The sequence below is a fragment of the Belonocnema kinseyi genome, chromosome 3, assembly GCF_010883055.1.
Source record: "Belonocnema kinseyi isolate 2016_QV_RU_SX_M_011 chromosome 3, B_treatae_v1, whole genome shotgun sequence".
In the NCBI taxonomy this organism is placed as follows: domain Eukaryota; kingdom Metazoa; phylum Arthropoda; class Insecta; order Hymenoptera; family Cynipidae; genus Belonocnema; species Belonocnema kinseyi.
In genome coordinates this window covers 101,081,630-101,100,525 of record NC_046659.1, presented here as the reverse complement: position 1 = coordinate 101,100,525, position 18,896 = coordinate 101,081,630, and the positions used below count along the sequence as shown (strand labels likewise).

Sequence of the window (18,896 nt, the reverse complement as noted above, 5' to 3'; positions counted from 1 at the left end):
TAAAATATAAAATGGTTTATTTATTAAATTTGATTTTTTGCCAATTTTTCAAATCGCAGTTTCTAAATCAGCAAAAAGAATTCTAATGATTCTAACTTAGAAAAATTGAATATTATTTTAAAGATAAGGGAGCCTAAATGAGTCGTCCTATAAAAAAGTTGGCATAACACTATAAATACTGGAATTCTTGCTACAAAAAACCATAAATAATCACAGGGGATTTAACAGCTCTAAAAAAAATTAGCATTTTTACTGAAGCGTATATGATTTTCAGGAACGGGGGAAAATATTAATAATCTTCGTCGCAGTCTACTCTTAATACCTCATTTCCGTGCCGTTATTACCGGGGTTTTGGGAACAACATGGGCGCCAAGTAGTGCGTCATGATTATTGAATTGACAGTGACCCTCGTAAACAGAATTATTACCCATCATGCTTTAGTCAGCTGGTTTTAAAATCTTTTGTATGCAGGATTATCACCACCGAATAACCGAGCTGGATGGGGAAACGAGTTGGAAAACATGAGTAAATCATTGCCCGATGATTTGCGGATGGACGCTTCCGCGTCCCTGTGTCACACCAACACAGACTTTATCTACTTAAGTGGAACAAAAGCATGCAATTTCAAAATTATTTCGCCCTTAAAACACGCGTACACATAGAAATTATTAAGCCCTTGTAGCGTGAAAATATCAGAGTTATTTGACCCTTCCAGCTTGTAAATTTTGTTATTCGCGTAATAAACTTGGTGAAACAACGTTACTAATTGGAGACCGAGTGAGGGGTGATTCAAAAGCCAACGAAGGGATTCGGGAATTGATGAAAGAGTCATTCAAGCAGTCGACAGTTGCACTTAGTTTTAACGGGGCGAAATTGGAGTTTTTAGATCGTAATCCCTTTTGCAGTAAAAAGCAAATAATTCCAATTAGGAAGACCCATTAACGAAAATCCGTAAATCGCCTACTCCTTCCTTCAAATATTTCATCACCTGAGTTTCAAAAACCCTTCAAAATATGAGCCTTCATTTCGTATCACCGTGAGACTTATGCGTCATTATCAGTCGTATGAATCGCGACAATATGCGCGGAACAAATCGCCTTAGGAACTGAGAGTTTTAAACTGAAATTCAAGCTTCGGGGGACACAAAAACGTATCATAGGCAGTATGTATAATCGGTTTAAAGACAATATTTCACATGCAACAAAATATATTCACACATCTGTTCCTCGAAATTCTGCGATTTGTGAAACAAACTAGCCAAGTGGTAGCGAGATTTACTAATTAAATGTGTTTTTGTTTGGTTTCGAAACCTGTTCAGAAACAGAGGCAAAAATTAAATTTCCAGGCGAAAACGAAGGCAATATTGAGAGAATAGAAATACGTGCATGCTATGTGAAATAAAATGCATTTTGAAATTAAATTTATGAAAATATGTAGGTTAATTCATTACGCATTGTAGTTATCTTTGTAAAGTGTAAAATAAAAACGTTAATTTTGATTAAAGAGGACTTTTAAACAATGCTATCTGGAAAGCAGGATCGAATAGCTTTTTAATTGTCGTTCAGATTTCTTTGTAGGAACCGACACCCTGATCGTGAAGAGTTGGTGTGCGCGTTGTTGCTCTTCAACTAAATTGCAAAAAGTAAAAAATGAAATGCAGTATATGCCCTGTTTGACGCCGCACGAGCGTTTCACGACCCAAAGTCACGCACATTGAGACTAAAATCGACGCTCCCGCTGCGGTAAATGCGAGCTCGAAACGAGTTTTGAAATCTGGGATATAAAAAACCAGTTATTCATTCATTTTTTATTTTTGAAAGGCGTATTCGTTATTGTCGCTTAAAAGCTACGCCGTACTTTTATCAAGCAAAACAATTAAAGATCCTTGAATGTTGAAACGAACGACCCAGGCAATTTAGGTTTTTTATGAACGTTCACACATGAATTGTTTCTAGCGATTGGAATTGGACGAATAATTGGTAATTGATAATAAGTGATTCATGTAATTTGTGGTTCTAATAATGAAAATTTAATCATACCAGGAATTCGCGAAACTTTATTTTCAAAATTCCTTAATTTTTCTCTAACCAATTTTTCATTTTTCCTGACAATAATTATTCGAAGACCGGAATTATAATCTTGTAACAATTTTGAACATCAAATATTTTATAAATGGAATAAAAAAATTCCTGAATTATTTATTTCAACCAACAAAGATTACTTTTTTACCATAAAAGATGAATCTTCAATCCAAAGGGACGAATTTTCAACAAAATAGTTCAATTTTCAACATAAAATATGACATTCTCACAAAACAGTTTCTTTTTCAACCAAATAACTGAATTTTCAATACCACAGTTACATTTTTAAACAAATACTGCAATTTTCTAACCACAAAGATGAATTATCAATAAAATAGTCGATTTTTTTAACAAAGAAGATTAAACTGTAACCAAAATAATTAAATTTTAAAAATTTTATAAAGTATTTCAACTTTTAAAATAAAAAACGAAAAATCTCTAATGAAAAGGACGAGTTTCAAACTCGTAAATATTAATTTTCTACAAAAACGATATATTTAACGAAAATAGTTTAATTGCCAATGAATTTTCAACAAAATACTTACATTTTTAATCAGCGAGATGAAACTTCAATAAAAAAAATTAATGTTTAAAAAAATGGTTCAAATTTTCCCCAAATAGTTGTTTTCAATAAAAAAATCAGCTTCCTACCAAAAATGGAATAGTTACATTTTCAGTTTAAAAAACTAATTTTTAACAAACAAAAAGTTTTCAACAAAGTAGTTAACATTCTAGAAAAAGAAATGCATTTTTTAAACGAAAAGAGGAATGAAAAAAAGAAGGTTGGATTTTCATACAAAAAGGAGAGCTGTTTAACAAAATTGTCGAATTTGCTCCCAAATAATAAAATTGGCAACCAATTTTTTATTTTCTTAACCATTAATACTCAAAGATCAGATATTTAATCTTGTAATATTTTTGACACAGAGAATCTTTTATGGACGGAATACAACAGTTTCAAATCAAAATAATTTTTTTTTTAATTAATTATCCTTAAAAATGATTAAAAGCGGCTCTTATAGAAATACACTGACTTCTGCCTGAATCTTAGATTTTCCGTGACCGACGTCCGGGCTACGGCAGGAACGCAAGTGTTTTTAACTGAACAATGTGAAGCCTGCATTTTACATAGATGAAGATTTAAAAAAATCATATTCGCACTATTACTGATGATAAAAGAAGATTTAGACAGACAAAAGGCCCGAGAAATTTTCAGAAAATCACAGAACCAAAATAATTCTAGAATGTTGTTCCAAACACTTGGAACTTTCTTGAGAATAAAAAAGATAAGTTAAATTAGACCACCTTCAAGTTGAATTAAATTAGATTCGGACAAATTTTGGGGAATTTAATGTTAACCATTTAAAGTGTAACAATTTAAAATAAAGTAGATTCTCACAAAGCGCTCGGTGCTCTGTACCAAGGTCCTCACTAAACACCCCCTTAATTAAGCCACGCCCCAAAGCCTTGGCCGGAAATATCTCTGGGACGTATTGGTAAATTATTTGAATATCGTCTCACGGACGCGCAATGGATGCCACGGTTAAGGCGCTTACTGAATTCATAGATGATGGAGGGAAGAGGCACTTGGCGAGGAAAACGTACTTGGCGAGAAAAAGGTACTTTGTGAGAGTCCACTCTATTTTTTGCCGTTTTTTATGTATGTTTCATCAAGTTGAACAGTTCGCTGCACCCTTACTGAAATATGACGTACTTCAAAAATATCTCATAATAAATGAACACACATGAACTAATAAGAAAGATGTGTATACAAGCAGCAAAAATTCTTTGGTTTTCCGATTTTTCGCGTCTCGATAAAAGTGCACGGAATGCGCTAGTAATAGATCGCGGCGAAAACGTTCTGATCTCCGGGAAATATATTTGAAATTAAAGTGCCGTCGGATGCAGATTTTGAGAATTTATTGACGGTCGTTAGGTAGTCCAGAAGTGCCATCGGCTCTCGTCGCTTTTATAATTCGCAGCGGTCTTGAACGATGGTGTACCTACCTACGGAATTTCTCATCCTAGTATTACGCGCCACATATACAAAACTTGTACGTATATGTATATTGTACACTCGATAGTCTATACATACAACATAAAGCCCTTAACAGGAATTTCCCAGGGGACGACTTTCTTCACTGCAAATGGATGATGCAGTGGGACAATTTACACAGACTGACACATGGCGGCCTTCCGTTGTGACATTTCAAAAGAAAACGAACTCCATGGCAGTACACACGCACATTTGAAGCTTAATCTATCGCTAGACTGGATTTAAAGCGCGCAATGCGGGACAATGTCACTATAACTCACTATTCCTATATTTTGTCTTTCAAAGGAGAGAAGGTAACAGCATTATTTTTATGGAAATGTTATTTTCAGTAAGCTTAATATCAAATTGTTATAAAATTCTTTTAATTAGAGGCAAATTCAGCGCTAAACTCACACAGACCAGACCATTTCATCATCAATGTTTTTAAAACATTTTCTACTTACTTGTTTAGTGAAAAAAATATAAATTGACACTGATTTCGTTTTCAAAAAATTTTGTTAGAAAATTATTTCATATTTTCTATTGTGGACAATTTTCAGTCTCTATAATACAAACACCACCAGTTCATTATTCTTAGCTAGGTGTCAATGTAATTATTTGAAACTTTTTTTTATTGTAAAAAAAACCCAGGTTACAATTGATTCCAATAGCTCCTTCGTGGTTATTTTTCATTTTTTCAAATAGAAAATGTTGATTTTTTATAAAATACAATTCCCAAAACATTTGATGTTAAAAAGAAAATATAGATTTTGAAATTGTTTTGATGGATTTTTAATACTATGAAAATTAAAATGCTAAAATTGATTAAGTTGAAAAGGCCCAAAGAAAAAAATGTGTTATTCAGCATTCGAAAAAATGCAAAATAATTTAATCAGTTATATCAAGACAACTGGAAAATCCCAAAAAATAAAATTCTCGACACGCAAATTCACGAAAAAGAAAATGTTTATAATATTAAATGAAGAAATTTATAAACGTAACCTTAATTTAAAATCCCCACAGATTTTAAAATTACTGAATTGGAGAATTCCCGATAATAGATAATTTACCAAATACAATTGCCGACATTATGAAATAACTGATAATATAAAGTATTTTATTTTCTTTATTAATTTATTATTCAACAACTTTTGGATTCAAATTTTTTTAAATGTTTGGGGGAACGTTGAATATATCCAACTGTAATTTTTTCAGCGTAAATCCTTAAACCGGAAAATGTTTTCGTGATTTTGAATGCTTTTTGTTTCAACTGAATGTTATTTCGCAACGAAAATATTTTCCAAATCTCTTTTGTTACTTAAAGAAAAGAATTTAATTAAATAGCAAAAAATGACACATTAAGCAAAATTAAAAAAAAAGTTATTTGTATTCACACCAAATTTTTTATTTAAAATAATCTATTTAAAGCACGTCGGCTTTAAACTCTTTCGCTGAAAGAACATTTTGAAGAATAAAATTAAGTGTAAAGTATTCCAAATATATAAAGTTGAACAAAAAAGAAAAATAACAACGCAGGAGCTTTTTAAGTCAATTGCAATATTAAAATTTATATTCTGCCGCGTTTTTCACAATTAAACAAAATTTTCAGTTAATTAGAATAACTTTCAACAAAAATTTTTGTTCAAGCGAAATCATTGGCAATCTATATTTTCACTGCTGATCAAACAACTAGCCAAAGTTTTCAAAAAATTGATGTAAACACCTGGCATGTGTGAGTCCGGGGTGGAATCCACCAACATGAAATATGCAATTTTGTTACATTTATAAGCTCTAATAAAATATGTTCACTTTAACTATGTTTCTTTTTGTAAATAATTTTTTTAACATTTAGATTTGTAACAAAAGTCTTCACGAATTTTCTTCTTCCTCTTAAAGAATAAATATAGTATAACCCTTTAACCTCATATGGTTAAAAGATTTTTGTACCAATTTTGATGCATTCACACAGATCGTCATATGGATATGTTTTTCCCAAGGAATTGCCATAGTTACGATCATTTTCTGTCCTTGAAGAATGATAATAGCACATGCGAAAAATACATTGTGGCGAATCCGCCGACTGGCCGACGCATAGCGCCACAATGTGACAAAAGGCGCTAAGATTGTAACTATGACAGTCTTTTTTATTTTATATATTATATGGTAAAAGCATGCAGAAGTGAAATTTAATTTTTGAGCAATACTTTAGGCACTAAATGGAGTAAGGATTTGCGAAATGTAGTTTCGATGCAGATGTCGAAGTTTGGCCATTGACTGGGATTCATTATTTCCAGTTTTGCATCTCAAGAGCATCCTTTTCTTTTCCAGTAAAATATTCCTCGTGTACCTGCTATCTACACTTGTTCGCGATTGGAATACTTTTATGCGTCAGCTACAAAGTCCCTTTCGCTTAATCCCGCTGGGATTAAACGAGTTTCAGTAAGACGTTAAAGCGAGGAGCAAAATCCGGTGGATACTTCTATATGATACAAATTTTATATTTTATTTTACTTTATCAAGGGACTGAAAATACTAGAATTTCTCAATACTTCACAAGATTATAAGGAAAAGAAAATTAAGACCTTTTGATCGTTTTCATACAAATCTGCAACGCAAACTTCAACCCCTGCATCGTTTAACTCTTATTAAGGGGAGTATGAAATTCGAAGGATGAAGGTATTTTTCTTTGCCTGGAGAATGGGATATATGATATAATACAAATTAAATAAATTATTAGTTTTATCGAAACCCTGATAGAAATGTTTGCTTGTATGTGAACACTAATGAAACGAATTTCTAGTGCCTGAATTTATAACATTACTCCATTAAAAAACTCTACGTTTTTTAATAGTTAAAGATTATATCGTTCGCGTATGCGCTGAAGTGAAAAATGAAGTTTAATCAAACAACTTATTTGCGACAGCAACTCCACAATCGACCATATTTTTCATGTTAAAGAAGCTGCGGCGTATTTGTGTCTTGGCAAAGGTGCCCAAATAGTTTTGAAGAAATGAATGTGAGAAAATGAGAAAGATTCAGTGCGGGATACTAGGTGGATAGATTAATCACAGATATTTGCTTTCAACTCTTATCGTTTGATAAATTGTTATTTACTTTTTATGAAAAGTTGCTTATAAGCATTTCGACAGTATTTTTATTATGACAAATATTGTCTGGAGCAAAAAGAGGAAGGGAAGGAAATTTTTCAGTCATGCGTAGGTTAGAAATAAGTAAATAAATTGAACACACTAATTTCAGTGATTTTGTAAGATTAAAGCATGCAACACAGAAGGAAAATCAGTGGAAACACTATAAATAATGAGATATGGTTGCAGTGAAAATTAACAGCGACACACAATATAGAAGAAAAAATAATATGCAAAGAAACGTAGAATTTAAAATCATTTCTTTTCGGAAATGTTCCAGGTTATCACAAAATCATTTTTATACTAGAATCATTGTTTTATAACGACGAAATATTATACTGTTCATTCCACGCAAAGATAGAAAAAAATCATTATAAATACTACAAGAAATGTTGCTTTGAAATAAAACACTTTTCTAAATATACTGAGCTATTCGAATGAAGAATAACAAACAACAAACACTAGAGAGAAGAAGGAACAGGAAAATAATACTACTGAAATTTCTAACTTTCTATGGATTTTTGGTGCCATAGTAAAAAACCGCAAATTCTCATTTGAACGTCTTCACCATGTTTTTCTACATATTTCGCTCCATCTCCCTTAGAGTGAGAATGTTTTTGCAATAAGTTAGCTTGACTTGGATGTTCTTTTACTTTTCCTTGATTAAAAAGGATGTCTATGAAAGCTCAGGGAAGTTTAAATTATATAAATCTACTTCCCTAGAGGAAAAATTTCGTTTTCAGCTATGAAAGAAGTGAAAAATCATCAAACAAGTCAAGAAAAGTATTGAATTTAAAAAAATTTTCCACACTGGAGAAAACTTCGATTTGCAAAAAAATTCTGCAAACAGGAAACGTACGAAATGCGTGATTCACCGCACGAAAAAAAGGAGGATAATGATGATCAAGAGGACGTTGAAATTATGAGAAAAATCAAGCTTGGAATTTCTTAATCTTTTTTTTATATTCGTAATTTCTTGTGTACACATTTCACTACACGATCAAGGAGCGAGTTGAAGTTTCTCGGTGTGAAGTTAATCCGAAAGTTATTTCGCGACGTCTCGTAACTCGGCATGAGTCGCTCGAACTTTTAAATACTTTTCTCAAATTGTACCTTCTTCATAATAATAATCCAACTTTACAAGATTATCACTTTTACTTGCCTTTTTATTCGAGGCGAAGAAAAGAGTGGCTCTCTTCGACTCTTGCCGATTTAGTGAATTTGAAAATTCAAAATGAAACACCTTGAAAGTAGGTTTAAAGGATAATGTTTCAAATTAAAGAAATTAAAGTTTCAAAACTTTTTAATATTTTGAGACTTTATATGGAATTGGGAAACCAATAATAAAAAGTTAGAAGTGAAAAGTGATGAGCCGTCCAGATCGTTTTTAGTGTGCTTATAAATGGTTCTTTTTTGCATGTGTGAATCACGCATACGCAATCAGGGTGGCCGCAAAATCTCATTTTCGAAATTCCCTGACTTTTCTTTGGCTAATTTTTTATTTTTCCTGAACATTTATTTTTAATAACCAAAATTCTAATCATGCAACATTTTCAACAAATAATTCTTTATAAACGAAATAAAACAATTTCAGATACAAATTTACAGAATTTCGAATATATTCATTTTAAACAAATAAAATGACTTTTCTACCAAAAGTGATTAAAATAGACTAATGTTTTTTTGAATATAAAAGAATCCATTGATTTCAGTAAAATTAAAGTTGATTTAAACGAATTTATAGGAAAGAAGAATTCTATGAAATATAAACAGTTCAAGTGAATTAAAAAATCAAAACAAATATGATAAAATTCATTGAATCCATTTCACCAGTAAGGAGAGTTTAAAAGACTTCGAGATGAATTAAACAAAAAATTTGGTTAACTCATTGAGTTTAGTTGAATTGAGTAGAATTGAGTAAATTTAGAAGAATTTAGTGAATTAACAAAATACAAGAAAATTTCAAAGAATTTGACTGAATTCAGAATAAATTCCAAACTGCAAAAATATATTGAAAATATCTTCAAATTATTTCAAATCCTACGTAATCCCTCACTCCTGATGAATAAATTATTTTAAACGCATTAAAATATTATAAAGTCCTGTGAAATTCTATGCAATCTGATATTTCTCGAAATCATGGAAAAATACTGGAATTTCGTGAAATATATAAAATCCTTTGCAAAAATAAAAAACTTTTAGATTTGAAATCCACGAAAAATTTCCAGAATTTTTTTTGTTAAATATCTCAATATATTTGAAAACATAAAATTACATGAATTCCGATATCCTGGATAATTTATCGAAATACCTCAGGAGATTTTTAAATGTCTTAAAGTTTAAAACTTTTGAAATATCTTGAAATCTTTTGAAAACCCTTTAAACTTTTTAAAGATCTTGCAAATTCGTGGGACATTTTAAAAATACTCGAAAATTATTAAAATCCATCGAAATAACTTTAAATTCTTTCAATCTAGGAAAAATGACCTAGAATATTTTGAAATACTCTAAAATACGAGTATTTCAAATCCTTTGGTATCTTTAAAAATTATTGAAATCTATTACGAATTATTAAGAATCTTTTTAAAAAATCTAAAATATATCATATGAATTCCAGAAAATTCATAAATAGGTGAATTGGACAGTGCGTCTCTAATGGTTAATTTATTGAATTTGTTTTGAATTTGAATTAATTAAATACTGAATTTATTTACTAAGAAAGTTATTTGCAGAAAAAATTGACTGTAGAGCAATTCTGAAATTCCCTCACTTTTGAATTTTTATCTTTAAAACCTGACTTTTCCCTGATTTCCAGGTTTTCCTTAACCTGCGGCCACCCTGGTAATGAATAGCTCAGAAACTGGGACATTTCTACATTTGTACATCACTAGGAAGTTTCTGCTTTCTAAAAAAATAAAATATAAAGTGAGAAATTAACTATCATAAACAAACAAACAAAAAAAGAAAGATAAAGGAGGATTTATTAGATTAGGTTGGGAGAGGACACAATGGAGGAGGGTGTGAGCGGTTTGAAAAAGATTGAAGGAAATAGAGTGGATTTCGCAGCAGATCGGGATAGAGAATAGCGCTGACTCTGCGATTTTCTCTACCTGAACCGATCCGCTGCCAATACACGCTCCAATGGTCAAGCAATTGGCCAGTTCGCCGGACCACGTGAAGCTGTGTGCTCCACCACTCCATCCCCCCCCCCCTTTTTTTTGGTCATCTCAATCCTTACTCTTTATTTTTTTTTTCGCAGAGAGATTTCAAGGGGATAGTTCTAACTACGGGGAATAGCATCGATCGAATCCCGACCTAGGCGTGCTCAGCAAAAGTTACTCGCTTGATTCATGAATTTCAACTTAAGACCCATCCAATCTGCAATCTCCCGACGAGAGATGCAAGAAGTGGTTTACATAATTGTTCATCAAGATAATTATACTTCCATTTTGCGTATTATATTTCTCGACTTGTATTAATTTATAAAAAGGATATAAAAAATAAGAGAGTTGCTTTATGAGCAGTATTACACTAGATTCCGGATTAATCAGAAAGTTGAACGTGAATTAAATTGAACTTCAAAAAATTAAATAGAATTCAAGCCAATTCATGGTGCAATTAAAGAAATTGTGCACTGAGTAGAATCAAGGTAAATTTAAGTAAATTCAACTAAATTGTAAAATGTAAATTCAAAATAATTGCATCGATTGTGATCAATCAATGTTCATACAACTGAATCTAATATCATTCGTTAAGATAAGTGAATTTAACTACATTCCCGTGAATTTAGGAGACTTCAAATAAACCATCTTGAAAAGGGTTTATTTTACGTGAATTCAAAATACTGGAATTAATTCAAGTGACTTTAATTAAAGTCCAGTGATTTTAAGAGACTGTTGGCTAAAATAGATTTTTTATATTTTCAAACAAATCTTTGTGATTTTGTTACTTTCTAACGTGTTGCCTAATTTCCTAAAAATAACAATATATTTCGTCGCTGAGAGATTTTCAACATGTGAATATGAAAAAAGAATCAGATGTCACATAAATATAATGAAAAATGACAAACCAATTTTTTCAAGAAATTGAGAGCCCAGATCAAAGAACCGGTTATAATTTTCTGACACTCAAGAGCAAGACACCCCTTACCGCTTGCATTTAAACGACATTCAGGAGCCCACCCACTCTAGATGCCAGAATATTATAACCGGTAATTTGATCCGGGCCCTCAATTCCTGAATAAAAAATCGCCAATTAGTTCAAGTTTGAAATGAAAGTAATCTTTCGCCGTTTGAAATTTCGGTCACCTTGGAGGAATTCGCAATTTGCGCAAGTTACTTGTAAATCGAGCGACAAAGTGCTCTCTCGATCAGCCCGATATCGGAACAAACTTGGCGAGTTGGTCTAAGCGAGGTCGGGTAACTTCACCTCTAATTGTAACTTCTGCTCATTAGGGCACGTGCTGCAAGCCTAGGTTCGAGATTCGTCGGCGCTTGTTTCATAGAACGAGAGGATTTCGAGAATGACTGGAAGCAGACTTACTTGTTGTAGAGAACCCGGAAAGACTTGGGCGACATGCAATTGACACTCCAGTCGGTGTTCCCGTGTTCGTTGCATATCGTTATGGAAAACCTTCCATAGTTCGCCCTAATGAGGTGTATCAGCTCCCCCTCTTGGCATTCTATTCGGAGCGTTTTGCCCTCGCAAGCGTAAGCCGTGTCGTACCTCTCTGCAACAGGAAAAAAAGAGAACATTAGTTACACTGGTTATCAGACTAATTTGTGGTTACAAAAAGATGTCTCGTTTGGAAAAAGTCAAGTTTTTCAATGACACATTTCAACTTAATTTGAGTAAAAATAATTTAACCGCAGGGTGGCTGAAAAATGTCATTTTCGAAATTTACTCAGTTTTCTCTGATTTTTCCCCGACTATTTATATTTAAAGACCAGAATTTTAATCGTGTGAAATTTTTAACAACTAATTTTGTATACGTTGATTTATATTTTATGAAAAAAGGGATATTCTTGATATTCAAAAGCTAGGAAGTCAAAATGGACCGGTAAATGGACCACGTGGACGTTGTCTAGATCACTAACCCTCACTAACAACCTGGTATTTGGATTGCGCCTCTCGAAAATTATTTGTTGAACAGATAATGATTTTCAGATGCTAAAAATAAATATAAGTCCCGTAAAGTATGAAAGGAAAGAAAAAACCTCAAATCCTCTTTGACTTGGATGAATGCAAACTGACAGTTGTCTGAGATAATTAGAGTTTAGAGGCAAATAAATCTCTTGTGTTGTCGCACCGCGAGTCAGGAGGACTTATCCGGATTCTTCTCTTTCGCGGATCTTAGTCGGGAGGGATAAAAGCTCTTTGATGGTGGTTGCGATGACTTTTGAGACTGTCAAAGCAAGTATGAAATTGGACGGCTCACGTCGCGCCCGGGTTACGTATATTTTGCAAAGTGAGTTTGCCCTCAGAGTCGCTCGCCTTGTAAAACGTAATAGAATTAAGATAAAGGTATGGTGGTGTGAGTAGTGAGAATGAGACGTCGCAAAGACTTCCCTTGCTTCTCCGTACTACTTGAATGGGGCCAAAATCCCAGATTGTTGAGCCACAACTCTTGAATTTCAAAGAATTTCGCAGAATCGACTATTCTCTCTTCCCCGGCACAACGAGCTTAATTTGCATACAAATTAACGCATTAAAAATTGCTCTCGATTTATATATCTCCTTTCGTTAGCCAAGCTAACAACCCAGTTAAAGGTCAGTCGTAATTTAATTATAATTCTGTTAATTAATACGTAATTTAATCGACTATTTCCGAACCATTCTACTGAAAAATTTTCTACCGATATTTGGAACATTATTACGTAAATAAACGGGCGAGGTAAATATTTTCGGTTCATACTGCGCGCTCTAGTCACAAAACATTTGCTCAACGAGAGAAAATGTTCAAAATTATTGAAATGGCAAATTGCTGGTATTACAAAATTTGCGGTAGGATGCTTCCTGTAAAATAAGCAGAACCCATTCCTGCAAATTTGTTTGGAATTTTTCATGCGTAAGGGAATGGAATTAGAAGATTTAATTTGAAAATAAATATTTTTTTCTCAAAATGGAATATCAGTTGCACGATTATAATTTTACTTCTTTTTAACTTCTAGTTAAAATTTATTTAAAAAAGATGATCAAGGACTTTTTTCCTAAGATCGTACACGATCTCTTACCGTTTACACCAAAAAATAATAGCACCTGTGAAATATTACTCTGCAATATTATTTCTATTATCTTCTGACTCTTTTTTCTAATTATTGTTACTTTAATAGACTTTCCTCTGATTTTTCACTGACTAATATTCCATTTTTCCCAACAATATGTATTTGAAAGCAATTATATTTAAAAAAAATTTTTATATGTGGAATGAAAAGAATTTAATTTGTGTGAATTTATAGGGATTTACGGGAAATGAGCAGAATTGGATGAAATTCATAAAATTTCAAAATGAATTCAAACAAACATTCAAGTGAATTGAAAACCAGAGAAATTTGAAAAAATTCATTAAATTCAGAAGTTTGAAATAAGTTTAGAGAAACTCAATAAAACAAATCTGAAAGAAAATTCATTGGATTGAATAGAATCAAGTGAATTTAGTAAAATTCAACTGCATTCGGAAAAATAAAGAGAATTCCTCTGAATTCAAAAAAATTATAAAGAATTCAGGATAAATAAATCAGGATTTGGGGTGAATTTTTAAATCAATAAAAATTGCAAGAAATATTGGAAAATATTTTCAAATCCTCGAAACCGTACGAAATTCCTGATTTCTTTCCAATAAATTCTTTGAAATGCTGGAAAAATCATCAAACGCCCTGGGAGCTTTTAAAACTGCTTTAAATAATTAAAATGTTCGAAAATCTTATAAAAAACTACAATGGAATAATTTAAAATACTCTAAAACATTTCAAATCCTTGAAAACCCCAAATTTCATAAAATTTCAAAATATATATTTCCTGAAATCTTTGAAAATTTATTGAAAAATGTTGAAACTTTAAAATTCCTTATTAGAACATTGAAATCAGCAGAAATCAGATAAAATCCCTCGGCATCCCTAAACAACAATTATAAAACCTAAAGGACCTATAAAATCACGCCACATATTCCGAGATTCTAAAAAATTCTCTAAAACCCTATACAAAATGTGTTCAGTCCTATTAAATCATTTAAATCCTCATAAATCTTTTAATCGTTTGGAAATTCCTTCTGGCAAAATACACTAAAAACATTTCAATGGCTTCGAAAACTTTTGAAATCCCATAAAACTTTTTAAATCTCTAGAAAATTCCTTGGTTGTTTTAGAAATACCACAAAATCTTGCAAATTCTTTGAAATACATTAACATTATTCAAGTCCATTCAAAATTCCTTGGAATCTTTTGAAATATCCTAAAACATTTTAAATCATTTGAAATCCCTTGAAACTTTTTTAAACTTTTGGAAATTCCTTGGAATATTTAAAAATACTCTAAAATATTTAAAATCCTTTGAAAACCTTTCAAAAGAATTCAAGAATTAAAATTCATAAACAACAGGGTACATACCTAAATTCAATGCTAGTTAACGAATGGGTTTATTTATGAAAAGAAAAGTCACTAAAAAGTGATTCGGGGAAAAAAGTAACTGAAAGTGACTCTGGAAGCCCTGATTTTGTTTTAAAGTTACTGAAAAGGCTTCTTGAAGAAATTTTCTCACTTGTTAATTTTTTTTGTTTTTCAAAATCCCTTACCAAGAAAATTGTTTGCCCTTTCCCTGAGTTTCCGGTTTCCCCTCCCCTAAGGCCATCCTGATTTTCGGACTATTTCTAAGTTATGTGGAAAAAGTGCTGATAGCTTTGGTATGATGCGATGGGGCGAAAGGTGGTAGTTGTAGAGGAAGTGGAAAAGAGGAAGAAACGGCGACTAAGGCTCGGGCAAGGACTTGAGGGGATCAAAAGAGGGAAGAGGTCTGTAATAACTCTGCACGTGAAAGTCACGTCGCGAGTTCATTAGTTCCATACCAACGCGCTACAATGCCGTTTTAGACCGTAGTTAGGACTTCAGTCGTCTGCGTGCACGCGTAATCTTTGTGATCGAGGGAAACGGAAAGGTTCAGGTGCCACGAAGAGGGTCGTTTCATGATATGCTATGGAGTTCACAATTACCACGTATTCAGCGATGCAGGCGAGCTGGCGATGAAAACAAGAAAAAAACGTCCTGCATCGACGCGCCACATCTCCGGCATGATTTATTTTGAAAATAAATCTATTTTACACATTCCTTCTGTCCCTCAATTTACAGGCTACAGATTGCAGTAGCCATATTTAAACTTTTCATAACATCCTTAGCTATTCCTCTACTCTAGACTAGAGTCTAGATTTCTAAGTGGAAAGGTGACCCTTCTCGTCTAATCAACATCTGCAGAGTGTTTATCTTAACCACCCATTTAACAGATCCTTAAAAGCTGGATTATTTTCGTCGTGTAACTGCGACCGTTTCTTTAAATATCCGGTGTCTCAAGACTAAACAGAGAGTGATCTGGGAAATATCAAACACGTCACTTTGGTTGGGGTGCTTCTATACGTTTTCTAAGAATCGAGAGACATGGAACAACCCCAATCCTCTTCTCATGAATAGGTTTATTTTAACTACAAATCCTTACCCTCAATAGGAGCAGTGTTGCAAGAAAAGTAACAGTTGGTATTTAATTATATTTCCATTCATTTTCGAGAAGACATGACCCACATAGGAACATTATTCCTTGATAATAATACGCCATTTTCATATATTCAAACGAAAGTTTAATTATATCAAGAGGAAATGAAGGAAACAATTATTCGGATGGATGAAAGAAATGAAACACATCCTTCATTGCCGGAAGTGAGAAAGACTCTTTTCTTGGGTCCGCAAAATGACGGTCAGTTTGAAGTTTGAAAGACAATACTGTATCAAGAGTTGTACTTGTTGTGTCCGAAATGGGACCTCCAAAGACATTGCCGAAAACATTAAGGAGGGCATACGTATAATCAGGAGCTGTCAACAAAGCAGGAAGACAGACTGGAGATGGAGGAAGAAGGGCGTACTGTTTGTTCGTAGACACAATGGTCCTCTCAGTGTTTCAACTTCGGCCACAGATGAAGGTTTCGAGTCTAAGAGCACTGAGGGCCGACAACCCGCTGTTCATGGATCCTTTCAAGTCCACCGCCGCGGCAGCGGGAGGCGCAGCACCACCAGCCTCTCCGATATATTATTACCCGAAGTCATTAATGGTAAACTGCAATTCTCCTCTTTCCCTCAGCCGACTGGATGTGCAAGGATGGGATGTGAAAGGGTGAAAGATAGAGAGGAAGAGAGAAAGATGTATAAATATGAACAGGGAGAGATGTGTTGGTCCATCCTGCGTTTGTCTCTTGGACAATACCACGCATTCGATTGTATATTGTCAACTACTACTATATACTGTATTCCGTATACTGTACAACCATATAATGTATCGACACATGGAATGGATTCCCTGCGATCCAATGATTCGGAACAAGCATGTATGTTGCATACTCTAGTCGGGCGTGGATCCCTTGGGTACGTCTTGTTCATGCGGTTCTCTACGTCCATTCGAACCTCTCGCCTCGAGAACACCTCTAACAGCTTCTGCGAGACCACAAGCAGTACAGACTTCCACGGACTTCCTTTATACCGCCAGGATCCCCCAGTGCCTGATTCCTATGATGCTGACGCTTCTATTGTCCAACCTGTGTTAAGACTTTTATTTTCCTCTCACACAAGAACATGTTCTCTCGATCTTGCCTAATCCACGAAAGCTTTTGTTACTGCAACTAAATCCATTTTACCTGGAGAAAACTACTATTGCATTTTTTGCCCCTCTTGTACCTAATTTTTAGTACACACAAAATCAGATTAAATATTTGGACATCACGAATAGATTCATAATCGTTTTAACAAACAGTTTCACTTGTCAAATTTATTCGACCAAGAAACAATAATCAAACTCGATACAAAATTAGCTGATTGGCCTGTCTCGGGATATAAAATAAATGTTGATAGTATTAATAACTGATTCGATTTGTTTTCTTTAATTAGCGACTGCTATTGATCACCCAGTGAATTAATTATTAACCTGCAGGCCGCAGGTGTACGATGTACACTTGTTACTAAGTTACCAGTCGGCTGCTGCTATCCTACAAACTTTTGATGCTTCTTACAAAGCCTTCGCTAGTACAATGTTACTTTGCGTCTTCACCGCTTTCGATTACTTACAATTAACGAAGGACGTATAAGGAATGCCTCCGGCGACATCTTTATTTTACAGTGTTGCTTGGATGTACAGAATGCACAGCTGCAACTGACGTTACCTGCAGTCGCGGTTAAGCCATTCGTCCTTCAAGTTACTTGGTACCCCCTCGCTTGGGTACCTTATACTTCTATAGAGTATAGTTGACACGTTGCTCGTTAATCCCCAGCTCGTTAATAGCTCAGCCAACCTCGAATGAAACGCGAGTAATTAAGTATTCAGGATCTACTTTTAGAGTCGCTATGCTCTAAAAACTCGCTTAAGCAATATTGATAAAGTCATTTCGCGCGGAAATCATTAGAAAATATATTCAGTGAACATATTTTAATAATTAAACTCGGTTCGTTAAGCGAAATAAGAATCGTTTTCTTGTTTATCGTAACTGTGACCAATGATAAATAAAATCTGGGGGTTGTAAAATTGTTTAAACTTCATAGTTGTAATCAAAAGTCCAATTATATAAATTCGAACACCTTCATTTTAGAATTAATTTTTGAATAACATATTTCCTTCTCAGACCTCAAACTTGTCATCTATCTTGTATTATTTTTAAAAGAGGGACGTTTATGAATTCTGTTTAATTTGAACGCCATTTTGAATAATTTTACGTTTGGGCGTTCTCGAAATCTTTTTAAATTAGGAAAGTTTGAAGAAGTGGAACTGTTCATTCTTTGATCAGTTTATAAGTATTGTTACTTTTAAAGGATTTACATTCTTCAAATCTCCAATTAAAGATTTTTCCGTTTTGAAGTTAAATTACATATGGTTCCTCGTGCAACTTAACCATTTCAAAATAATTAAATTAATTTAAATTTCCAATTTTTCAGTTCTTAAAATCATATTTGAAAATATTACATTTATATTAATTATTTAATTTCATATCGTTGAACTACTAATGCTTTCGCCTTGAAGCTGTACAATCCTGCATCATTTAATCCAAATTTTTCAATATAAGCTTTTAATTAGTAAACTTTTGAATAATTTAAACAATTGAATAATGAAAAATTGTCTTATAAATATTCAGTGTGGAACTTACCAACACCTTTTTCTATTTCAAGATATTTACATTTAAATATTGGATGTTTTAAATGCTTTCATCAAGGATTATTAAATTTAAGGTGTGTGTTTAAAATAAGCAAGTGAAATTATTCGCACCTGCAAAAAAATGTTGAGAAAGCTTAATACTGAACAAAGTACTAACAATTTGTCTGTATCTCAAAAGAGACACAAATGACATATAAAATTCTTTGCACAAATAGAAGCAGAGCTTTACGTGAGTGCTAGTTT

At 33.0% G+C, this 18,896-nt stretch overlaps 1 protein-coding gene across 1 annotated transcript in view; it reads right to left on the bottom strand.

The window, feature by feature from the left end:
• The window catches only part of LOC117169685 (latrophilin Cirl-like), a 236,542-nt gene that overhangs the window by 34,174 nt on the left and 183,472 nt on the right, over window positions 1–18,896 (bottom strand). Inside the window, exon 4 of the mRNA XM_033356169.1 lies at window positions 11,805–11,991. Within this exon, the coding sequence (XP_033212060.1) occupies window positions 11,805–11,991 (187 nt within the window). The remainder of the gene's footprint in view (window positions 1–11,804; window positions 11,992–18,896) is intronic.